At 41.0% G+C, this 12636-nt stretch overlaps 1 protein-coding gene across 3 annotated transcripts in view; it reads right to left on the bottom strand.

The window, feature by feature from the left end:
• Nucleotides 1–12636, bottom strand: part of ASXL3 (ASXL transcriptional regulator 3) — a 121488-nt gene that overhangs the window by 73264 nt on the left and 35588 nt on the right. For all 3 annotated transcript variants that reach the window (XM_090039909.1, XM_090039908.1, XM_090039911.1), the window contains 2 exons: nt 2103–2220; nt 1051–1170 (listed from right to left, as the gene is read on the bottom strand). In XM_090039909.1, the coding sequence (XP_089896035.1) occupies nt 1051–1170; nt 2103–2220 (238 nt within the window). The remainder of the gene's footprint in view (nt 1–1050; nt 1171–2102; nt 2221–12636) is intronic.

Raw genomic sequence — 12636 nt, 5'->3', positions numbered from 1 at the left:
TCATTATGTAAACACAAATTTTCTAACCTAAGGAAAAAAAAGCATCCTTTTCTATGATTAGCGTACTATTATAGCATTTATTCCCAATTTGTGCAAGATGGCAGCTGTACTAGAATATCTCAGTAAAAGGAGGTCAAAAGGATTTAGCTCCTTGATGAATGCAAACAATCATTTTCAGAAATAATGAAAGAGTTATGGATTATTATGTTTAAAAAAATCCAGGCTTTGAAAAAAAAATCTTCTGCATACAGATGCTTCTAAACTTGGTATAGGAACAGGACTGAACCAAAAATATCAAGAAGCAGAATACTATATTATGTACACAAAGACAAGGCAGTTCCTTAATGAACAGAGATAGTCAACATTAGAGCAAGAATATCTGGCTATCAACTGGGGTATTGAAGAAGTTGCTCTATGATCTCTTAAGGTAAGATTTTATATTAATTAGAAATCATCATTTATTACCCTGGATAAAGAATACAGAAAATAAAAATGTCTAGATTACTAAAGGCTATTTAGGACCCCACACATACAGCTTTAAAAAACAGATGGGTAAAAAAAAAAAAACCACATTAAAATGAAGGGACCACATCTTAGTATAAGATGAAATACAACCGAAGAAACAGGTTTGGTCCTGACAGGACCATCCTCTCTAAAAATAAGAATAGAGAAGACAGAAGGAACGCACAACTGAAGGCAAGAACACCTGCTAGCTAGTAAAAAAGGATAATAGAGCAATCAGCAGCTAGCTGCATATTCGTCACATTGCCCTAAAGCATCTTGGGTTTGTCATATTTAAATAGACACGTGCCTCAGAAAAGCATTCTGGGAAAAATATTTCAAGAAGAAAGCAACTCTGCAGGGTTCAGAGAGATGAAATAGCCACCAAAGAAGTCATGCTCCTGGGAAAGAGTCTCTCTCTGAACTGAGAATATCAGTATCTTACAATTATAGCAAGGAACTTCCTACATGAAGGGTACACTTTAAAAAAAAGAATTAAAATATTATAGTAACAAAAAGGTACAGAGGGTACCTCAGAGTCCTACTCACCTAAACCAGATTTTTTTAATCTCTTTAAGTGCTGACTAGTTTGTTTACCAGTTGGAGATTTTTGTCCATGTTTCATTTCTTTATCAGAACTGTCTGCTTCACCATTTTTAGATTCAGACCCTTAAAAACAGAAAAAACAGTATTAAAGTAATACATTTTATTCTCCCCCCCAAACAAAAAACAAAAATAACATTTTTTTTAAAATCAAGAATGACACCCACTTTGTTAGTTACTAAAACATAATGCACCTTTTTTGGTCACATTACAATTCTGCAGCACTGGAGGAAATAGAAGTAAAAGCTCAATAAATCAATTAAGTGTTGAAAACTAAAGTTTACTGAATACTACAGTCAATAAAGATGCTCAATGATCTAATATAAATAATGGTTTACTATTATGCCCAGGAGATATCTTTAAAAATAATTAAGCTCTACGTTATGGGACGCTAAAGCAATCTAAGAAAGAAAAAAAAATCATTCCATTGCAGAACAACTGTTACAAAAGAGGTATACTTGGAAAATACAATTATAAATCTGCAATAAACACAGATGTACATCTCTGTAGAATCCTTTTAAAATGAAGCAACTAACAACCAGAACTAAAGGTCAAGGTTGCGCTGTGGTGATAAGAATGGTGCCAGAACACAAAAGCTAATATAAAAGGATCCTGGTATTGCAATGGAGAATTGAGACACAAATTCACACTCACAGAAGAGCTGGGGGTTTTTTGATGGCATTGAATGCCAGCATGTGGTCCCCTCCATTAGAGTTCTACAGCCAAACAAAAATGTTACTTTGCATTCCTTTAAAGCTGCTGCTAGTATCAATTGTCATTTTATGTACTTTCACTTCTTTATTAAAATAAAGGGAAAAAATCCCTCCCTCTTTGCCCATTTGAGTCACTACATTTAATAAGGAAATACAGAAGTTAAACAAAACCACTGTGTGGAAACATTATTTTTAGCAATTCTAAATTTTGTATGCGACAGATCGCACTCAGAGGAAGGCTTTGTGACTAGAACTGATCTTGCACACAGTCCTTTAGCTATTTACCTGAAGGTGAATCCGACTGCTCATCAGACACCTTTAATGGTGTCAAAACAACACGAGGAACAGTCTTGTTTACCATCATTGAGACTCCATTTCTTCTTTTCTGCTGTTGTCTTAAAGCCTATAAAATGATAACAGAACATAAAAATGTAACAAAAATACTGCTTGTAAGTGAATTACATGAGACATTTGCCTATCATTAAACTGAAACCCCTAAAATAACTATAATTTACATAATTATTGATTTGACAAGACTTCACACTAGTCCCCTTTATGTCATTTTCCTTTAAAAACATAAAATCAGGCTTTTGGTTATAAAGATAAAGAAGATGCACCTCATATCATTTTCCAATACAGTTTTGACAACAAAGAAGCATATAACTGTTTGCTCTACCTTAGCAGCACAACATGATAACCCAAGGAATTTGAAACTAAGACTTCCAAGTAAAAAAAATGTAAAATAAATGTTTCAAAACCAGAATAAAAATATATGTGTCTGCACATCTCTTGCAGGTGCATCCTCTCCAGTATACTGCTCAGTCAATCAAGTTAACACAGAGTGTCATCAGTATGTACAGCATGTAAGGACTACAGTATTGATGCACTCACTCAGCCGTGAGTAGTGCTGCACAAAATCACTGAACATGGCAGGAATCATTTATTTCTGTGAAGGGAATCAGTCCTAATCTTGGAAACCTTGCAGCACTTGGCTTCTGTCTGCTTGACTTTGGGCATTAACCTTCAGAACACGAACATGATGGTGTTCTGGCAAATCTTGGGGAAAATGATACACGAATAAATCTCTACAAATGGGAGTGCTGCGTGTTTCATAAATGGATCAAGTACAAGGGTGATAATGTAATACAAAATATTAAAGTTTAGAAACAGTGATCATCTGCCCAATTGTTTTATATAGACATTGACACAACATTCAAGGGTCTTAAAGTTTAAAAATATAAATATCTGCCAGTTAAAGATTAACAAATAATGAAACCCTGGAACAAATCAGAAGGGACTGGATTCAATACTGATCTTTTCGTCTTCTTTTTTTTGTAATCTCAACAAAGCATTCCATCTTTCTCCCTGTGATTTGTGAGGACAAGAGGATATGGTTGGTATGAATTATTTCTTTAGCCTTTACAATCAAAGCTGATGACTGATGAAGTTAATTCTTTCATAAAAATTCACTTGTAGTATGTTTGTAAAATATTTTAGATAGGTAAAACCCTTCAAAAACCTAAAGCAACAATTTCACCCTGTTCTGCTAAATAGCATACTATAAAATGCACATAAAATTAAATATACTATAAAATACATTTGTACATATCATTAATACATTTCTAGAACACTTTTCAAGCCAAGTAAGACCTGTACAATAAAATACAAAATACAATATTTGAAATCAAGTAAGAGAGAAGCTGCTCACATCCACATGACCCACAGAGTTAACCACAAGCAGAAACCAGTCCAGTGAAGATCAACCTCAAATTTCACACCCAACTCAGCAGGGGCAGTTAGATGAGCATGTAAATAATGGAAAAAAGCTCCTTGAATGGTTCTTTCAATCCATAGTTTCATACGGATAAAATTCAACCAAAACGTCCAGCATCCAAATAATGATATCAGTTAGTAAATGAAAATCAGCTCATAACAGATTAACTGAAAAGGAAGCTAAGGTATGTGGTGGTATCAGAATACTGACGTATCTATAACTCCATACCTCTGTGGCTTATCCCTGTCAGCTTCACACATTTTCAATGGCAAGAAGAAAATGTAGCAAACAGCCATAACTACCCACTGATCCTCCAATCAAGACAATCTTAACTTGCCTCCACAACCAACTTGAATTTTGTTACCAGCACCTCATGACAAAGGGAATTTTCTATGTTACATTTTATGTGTAACCCAAAGGCAGATCTGCTTTCCAAAGTAACATAGCTTATCAACACTAGAGATGCACTAATACATCGGTCCAATATTGGATCGGAACCAATATAAAGAAAATTGCTATATCAGAAATCGGCCCAATGGGGCTGATAATTTGGCCGATAAATGCCTGCGCTGTGCACACCCGCAGCGCAACATGCTGGCACCAAGGAGCAGAGCCAGCAGCTTTGACAGCTGCCTCAAGCTGGTAAGTCTTGTGGTGGGAGTGGCAGGGGAGGAAGGGGACACAGATCAATACCCTTTGCACCGAGGGAGGGGACACAAGCAGGAACAGGTGTTGCCCAGCCAGAGTGGCTCCCAGGGGAGCGAGGCTCCCACCGCTGATTGCACCTTGGGAAGAGGAAGAGGGCACATGCCCCTGGATCTGCGCAGAGGGGTTGGGTTGCAGCTGCAGGCTGGACCCAGGCTGCGCAGGGTGTGGTCAGAGCCAGCAACAACCCCAAATTTTGCCACAGCTCCGCTCCCAGAGCTGCTACTGCACGCCCACCCAGCACAGCCCAGGCTCGATGCCCACCTCCACCCACATGACAGGAAGAGCCAGGGCTGTGCTGGGCAGGTACACAGCAATGGTGCTGGCAGCAGAGCTGCAGCAAAATTTGGGGTGGCTGCAGGCTCCTCCCAGCATGGCTGGCACTTGCGCCAAGCCCAGCCCTGCCAAGGAGAGCCCCATGCAACCTGGCTACAGCCAGCAGCTGCAGCCCCCCGCCCCCCCCCCCCCCCCCAGATCCAGGGGCACCCCCACCTTCCCGGGGTGCAAGCAGTGGTGGAAGCCACTCCCCACAAGCCACAGTTCTGTTCTGTGCCCACCCTGGCTAGGCAGTGCCTGCCCCGCCCCCTCCCTCACCACAGGCGGTGCTGATCTGCCCCCCCCACACCCCTTCCCTCCCCTTCCACCACAACAGATTTATCAGCTGGAGGCAGCTGTATTGGAAACTGGATCAGTATCAGCCAATATGCCTCCTTAAATATTGGCCCCCAAAATCTCTATTGGAAATTGGGGCCCCCAAAATCTCTCTCAGTGCACCCCTAGTCATCACCGATTCAATACTGACCTTAAACGAGGTTGCCATGATGCAAGGAAAACAAGAGATGGGCCATTTTCTATCAACAATAGAATTTAGTTCATTTCTATTTATGCATGCATTTCTAGCATGACCCTAAGCACGATAGCTGGGCATCACTAACAAAATTATGGGATTTTTAAAATTCTGATACAAAGATGGGTGGGTTGTTTTGGTGGTGTTGGGTTATTTTTGTTTTTTGTTTGCTTTTTTTGGGGGGGGGGGAGGAGGTTTTAGAGGTGGGTTTAATGCCAAACATTTATTATTTCAAGCATTCCTGGTCTTCTTTTGCAACCAAGCACCTAAGTACAGGAACAACTCTGCCACGTTTTCTCTGTGCATGGACCCTTACTTGGGTGTGCAGCTCAATTCTTCCAGCAGGACTCTAACTAGAAGACAGATAGCTACAGACTGGGTTTTAGGATAATGAAGATTATAAAGATACACTGACATTTATATCCAAATCTAGTTTTAATACAAAGCACCGAAGAAACACGTTGCTTCCAGAGGGGAAAAGAATCTAAACAGGTATCCCATCCCCTGCCTATCTGTCTTCTTACATCCCAAGGGAAAGATATGGAAAAACAATCATATGAATAAATTAGAGTCAATATCTACTGTAAGGGGGTAACACGTCTTTGTTGACACTGCCTGTTTTGCAGAATGTGCTTACTGTTGCTGACTCATCTTGGCAGCTGCACCTCATTAACTCCATCCTAAATTTAAAGCTCTGTGGACAGTGGCATGATGCAAGGTCTAATAGGCACACGTCTTTACAAGATGTATCCCTGTGGGCAGCCCTATTTAGGGAGGAACCTCAGACTCCTGCTTGTGCTTTTATCCTTATTTTAGTCACCAATAAAGCCAGAAGGAGTTAAATCTGAACCAAAGACCCTAATGTGTGTACCCTAATCCAAGACTATTTTGAATTTAAGGCAGTTCTCCCAAAAGATTCTATACAAGAACAATTATACATTTGTTAAAATTTCCCATGTGTAGAATCTAATTAGAGGAAGGTTATTTTAAAATAATTCCACCCCCATTGTTGTGGTAGGAAAAGCAGTAGTGGGGGGCGAGAGGCTATACCCCTACCCCTTGTTCCCCTGTGCTTCTGTTTGTCCCTCCCCAGACCTTTTCTGCCCTGTGCTGCCTGTCTGCCACCATAAGCCCCCTGCTCCTCTATGCCTGTTTCTGCCCGTCATGTTTGTGCCTGCCTCCCCATTCCCTGCTCCCCGCTCTAGTGTGTTCCCCTACCCTTTGCTCCCCTCATGCCAGCCCCCCACCCAACTTACCTCCTCCTGAAGCTCTGCTTTGGCTCCTGGGCAGTCAGCAGCAGTGGCAGCCCTGGCCCAGCCCCAGCCCCAGCCAAGCCTGGCCAAGGAAAAGCCGTGGCAGGTCCTAACTGAACCTGGTTGGGGCTGGAGGAACCAGAGCTGGAACAGAAGGTAAGGGGAGAGGAGGCAGGCTTTCAGGGGAAACAGGGGGTGGAAGTAGGCACAGGCACAGGGGGCAAAGTGGGGGGGGGGTGAACAGCTGCAGGTTCCCCCCATTCCATGGTTCACTGACACTCCCTGTGGCTACATGCTCCACTCCTGCCAAATGAGCCATTCCTACCTGGGGCAGACAGTGGCTCAGCTCTGCCTTCAGCCCTGAGTTGGGGACCAAAGCCAGAGCTGAGCTACTGCCTGTCCTGGTCTGATAGTCAAATCCAAGACAAGGCTGTTTTCTTCTTATGCTGAGCGGGAAAAAAATCCTCATCTTGGAGTCACATAAATATGGTATATGCATACTATAGAGGAATATTCTAGCCTACACCTAGCCTGAAGGGTATCAATGTTAGAATACAAGACTATTGTAGGATAAGACAAGAAACTTGTATCCTAAGATTAATTCTACTTAGCTTAAAGTCAATGGGATTATTCAAAGTGAAATACAGGCTTTACAAGACTGAGACTTTAGTGTCCCAGACTAACTTACTATTTCCACAATCCAGCATTATCACAGAAATTGCTAAGCTCAGATCATCTGATGAACTGGGGGGAAAAAAAGGAATAAGCTAAATTTTTAGATAATATTGAACAAAATAGGAAATCTTACAATTTCTTTCAAAACAAAGTGACTCCAGATATCAGAGTGGGTATAGAAAAAATAACCGAGGAAGACTACATCCGCATCTTTTACAGACAGCCTATAGTTTGTGCTACATCTTTAAGACGCATGAGTTCCTGCCTGGGTTGTTATCAAATTTACAAGAGAAAACGTATGGTTCTACAAGAGGGAAAAGAAGGAAGGCATCTTGGAGCATTTTTAGCAAGGAAATTAGGTGTAGAAACAGTCATACCCTATGTGAGATGTATTTTTTTTTATTTAAACCATAGAAGACTTAGTTTTAAATGCATCTAATCATTAAATATTTATATTTAGGGTAGATGCTAAAGTTTATAAAACAAACACAGAATATGATCATGGATCACATTTTAACCACTCCTTGCAATCTTATTACCATCTATATACTATGTAGACATATGTTAAAGAAAGAGGCAGAAAGAAAAAAATGACAGAACATTTAGTCAACAAGTTAAACATAAAAAGTTGCTATTAATATCAACTATTGTAATATAACGCCCCCCCCCATCAAGCTTATATTAAACCATTCACAAACAGATTTTGAAAGTACATGCCTAACCTATGGATCTCTTACTGATAACAACCATTAATATTCCTTAATTCTGCACACAAAAAACAAAAATAACGATCTTCATAACCATAGTTTCAGTTTCTAGGGTCGGAAGGGACCTGACCAGATCATCTAGTCCGACTCCCTGCCATGACAGTGACTCCCCCAGTGCCTGCTGATCCCCCCTGACTAGTTTAAAACAGGCCACTAGATCCCCCCTCAGCCTTCTCTTCTGGAGGTTGAACAGGTTCAGGTCCCGTAGCCTCTCCTCATAGGGCCTGCCCTGTTGTCCCCTGATCGTACGAGTGGCCCTCCTCTGGACCCTCTCCATGCTGTCGGCATCCCTCTTGAAGTGTGGCGCCCAGAACTAGGTGCAGTAGTCCAGCTGTGGCCTGACCAGTGCCGCACAGAGGGGGAGGATCACCTCTTTGGACCTGCTCGAGATGCATCTATGGATGCTTGACAAGGTGCAGTTGGCCTTCCTAACTGCCTCCCCACACTGCCGGCCCATGTTCATCTTGGAGTCAATGATGACCCCCAGATCCCTTTCCGCCTCCATGCTGACAAGAGGGGAGTTCCCTAACCTGTAGGTATGGTGCCGGTTGCTCCTCCCGAGGTGCATCACCTTGCACTTGTCTGTGTTGAAACCATCCTATTCTTGTCCGCCCACCCTCGTAACCTGTCTAGGTCTGATTGTAGCCTGTTGCATCCTTCCAGTGTGCCCACATCCCCCCACATCTTAGTGGCATCAGCATATTTGAACAGGGTGCTTTTTACCCCCTCGTCCAAGTCACTGATGAAGATGTTGAACAACGCGGGCCCGAGGACCGAGCCCTGCGGAACCCCACTGCCCACGTCCTTCCAGGTTGAGAAGGACCCATCCACTACCACCCTCTGGGTGCGGCCCACCAGCCAGTTGGCGACCCATTTGACTGTGTGGGTGTCTACACCACAGCCCCCCACTGCTACCCCTGCATCTAATGATCTGGTGATTTGATCGTAAAAGGCCACCAGGTTGGTCTGACCGCACCTGCCACTGATGAACCCGTGTTGGTTGCCCCTAAGCATGCAGTCCCCTGCTGGCCCCTCCTGGATGTGTGCCAGCAAAATTTTCTCGAACAGCTTACCTAGGATCGAGGTAAGACTAACAGGCCTATAGTTTCCCGGGTCCTCCTTCCTGCCTTTTTTGAAGATGGGGACCACGTTGGCCCTCTTCCAGTCCTCCGGTACCTCACCAGAGCACCACAAGTGCTCGTAAAGCCGTGCCAAGGAACTTGCAATGACCTCGGCCAGTTCCTTTAGAACTCTAGGGTGGAGATCATCCGGGCCGGCTGACTTGAATACGTCCAACCCCTCCAGAAGCTTCCTAACTAAATCCTCATTAACCCATGGCCCAGGTGTGTACTCTAACCCAAAGCACTTCAGAGTGCCCCTCCCCTGACTCCTTGCTAATTGATGAGGATGTGTATTCCTCCATCACAGAATTCACCGCAATAAATGTTTACCTTTTTAGAACTAAAAACAAGTCTTAGTAAAAGTAACTCATCCAGCATCCAATCTTCATCCAAAGCACTCTAAATGGCATACAAAGGGAAATCAAAGTACAGTGACTTGCTTTAAAGATATAATCAAAAGGAAGACCCATGTTTTGTGACATCAAGTCACCATAATAACTGTAGAATTTCCAAACAGCTTCTTACACAGATGTTGTAAAAGGAAGGCCTAAAGAGTAGAAGTGATTTTAGAGGTTTTACCTGAAATACAGACCTTTCCTATTCAATTTATTAAGTTGGGAAAGGCTTTTCACCCATGTTGGAAAAAAAGCAGTTTCTCTCTAATAATAAGGGGAAAAAACCAACTCCTTTTAAGAGAGAAATAAAATAAAACAATACAAGCTACACTGTTACTGAAGACAAGAGGAAAAGCACATCCCCTCAGTAAGTATTACTTCCCACCTAAACCCAGAACATCAAAATGTCAAGCTTTATGTTTCTACCTTACACTGTTCAGAAATCCATGTTTTCTGACTGCAACTTTATTTTGGTACTACTCTAAAATTCATAACAAAACAATGCAGCATAGAGATCAACCATTAACACCGAAGGAAAACATTTCCACTTGAGTTTAACTGGATGACACGCTGAGAATGTTAAAAATTAAGTTATTAACAACAAAGATATGTAACACTTGGCTGCAACAGACACCATCATTCTGGATTGCTACTTTTTCCATAAATGTCAAGTCTACAGTCTGAAACTTCCGTCATGAAACATGACCTTTGAAATTTCACACATTATGGATCAGAAATGCAAATCTATGGAATTCTGTTCTGCCATGTAAAAAAAAAAAAAAAAAATTCTATGACATGAAGAAAATCTGTTACAAAAATACATAATGAGTCTACATCACAGCCCTAGATTCTAAATTGGCAAAAATGAAACATTAATATTTTATCATCAATTTATTTAATACCTCCACAAAATTCAGTCTTTGTCCTTTCCCTCACCCTCATACTCTTAGCAAATTTAAGCTCATCTAACTTTCATTCCCATCTTCCCACTAAATTAAAGTCTCACTGACAACTTCTTTTATATTTACATACAACAGAAAATGGAAAAATAACAGAAAGCACTAAACTCATCAAAATTCAACGTGCTGTATGTACTATGCTGCTGCTACATTCATTATTTTTAAGATCTATTAAAACACTGGAATGAGAAATGCATTAATACAACAATAAATGTCATATACAATAATACTAAAGTTATCTCATGAATCCCTCTATTAAACATTAAAGTAAAATCGAAATACATGGGAGGAATTAATTTATTTCACTCCAGGCTCATTGATCATGATTAGTTTTATATGCAAGCATCAGAGGTAACAACCTGGAATCAGTGTAGTCCTGTTCACAGAGCAGGTGACTGAAACTCAAGAGATCTAGGTCCTAATCCTTTTGGCTGCTAAGCTGTATGACCTCTGGAAGTTCAACTTCACTAACCTGTACCTCTGCTTCTATTTCTACACATTATGTCACATCCACATAAACAAGTGTTTCCCAACCTTTTTAGACTCAAGAAAGTGCCAGCTCTTAGTTTTCACTCATTTTTGACTACAGAAAAAATAACAGAGCAATTCTTCTGTTATTAAAAACTCAGAAAGACCACAATATGTCATAATGTTTTTACATTATGAATTCCTATTTGAAATATCTGGGTTTATCTTTCAAATCACATGGAGGTTTTCCATACCTAACAGTGTGTGGCACCCCATGACACGCTTAAAAGGATCCCATGTGACTCCTCTGGTTGAGAATCACCACTCTAGATGGCTTCTGTGTTAATACAATTTAACAGCAACTCATCATGTGGCAGCCTTTGTGTTATACCAAAACTTTCTTTTGTAGCTGACAGGTTCATAGCTACAATTTCCACAGGTCAATAGAAAACTTAAACCTTTTATGTTGCTTTTCAACAGTAGAAACATAATAGACAAATGAAAGAGATGAGGCAGATAATCATTCTGACTTGCATGTGAATGGGAGAAGGATGACATGGGCACTGACTCACTAATGGATTTTGCTCTCTAAATAAGAGATGTTTGTCTCAAAACAAAAAATGGTTCCTGTAGTATTAAACTATTAGCATTGGTCAACTGAAAAATGTTCAGCAGGAAAATCTTTCTTTCACCATAGCAAAAAGCACACCAAATATGCAGGAAACAACTTGTATCCCATAATTTTGATTACAACTTTTATAAAATGGCAGCTGTAGAATAAATTCACACCTTTCCATTACAACAAACTCCCCCAACACAGGATGCACAAAGCATAAGGGAGCTACACAGAAAGATTAACTCTTTGCCTCTGCCCAGACAAAGTATGCATCACGCCATTATTTAAAAAAACCCTAACAATACTGCACCAGTGTCATCAGTAAGAGTGTAATGCATATGTAGTAGGCATTGTTTTAGCTCCACTAATGCCCCAGGCCTAGATGCAGTAAGTCAGTCAAACAGTTCAGGCATACTGTATGCTGTATCTGTCCCACAGGATAAATTTCCTGGAGTAATGGCTTGTGAGAGATTTGGAAATGAGATCTTGGAGCCTACAGGAGGTCCATAAGCTAGTGGTCCAACTCCTTTTTCTCCCAAGCACAATCATTTGTAGAATATATTTTCAAACTGGCAGCCTGACTAAATAGGCCAAGGCCAGGTACAGACATTACACTTGTACCAGTATAAGTGGTAAGAAATTGGTTCATACCCATAACAGAACAGAAGTTCAGCACATACAGACTGGTTTAAAAAGGCAGAACCCGGTCCAAGATTTGCGTCCCCCACAAAAGGGCGAATGAATGTGTGCACTGTTCACAACTGATCTAAACTATGCCACTTACAGAAAACCACATACCTTATATTTCATCACAGGCTTTTTGAATGTCTGTACCTATCCCAAGTTTACTTTTACTGAGACAGACTTTTATGTTAGAAACAATGAAAGGCGTTTTGCATGACCCAAAAGAGTCAGTAGAGCAAGTATGAGTAAAGAGCCAGACGACCAGAGCATAGAAAACATGTCATAACTAGGTCTCTAGCATTTAATCATAAAATCATAGAAAAGAAGGGCTGGAAGGGATCTCCAGAGGTCATCTAGTCCAACCCCCTACCTGAGGTAGGATCCTTCCTATCCAAACCATCCTACACCAATCCGTAATCCAATCTAAAGACTACATAAAACTACCGTCAATTCTGACACAACACAAGACAACGCCCTAATCTGTCAGGGTGGTAAAGAGGAACCATGTCACCCAATGCCCTGCTTCTATAAAAGGTTGTAAATATTCACACAAGA

This window comes from Crocodylus siamensis, chromosome 3 (assembly GCF_052110815.1).
Source record: "Crocodylus siamensis isolate JL-2025a chromosome 3, ASM5211081v1, whole genome shotgun sequence".
NCBI classification, from domain to species: Eukaryota; Metazoa; Chordata; order Crocodylia; family Crocodylidae; genus Crocodylus; species Crocodylus siamensis.
Note: the sequence above shows the minus strand (reverse complement) of the source record. Positions and strands in the feature narration are given on the sequence as shown.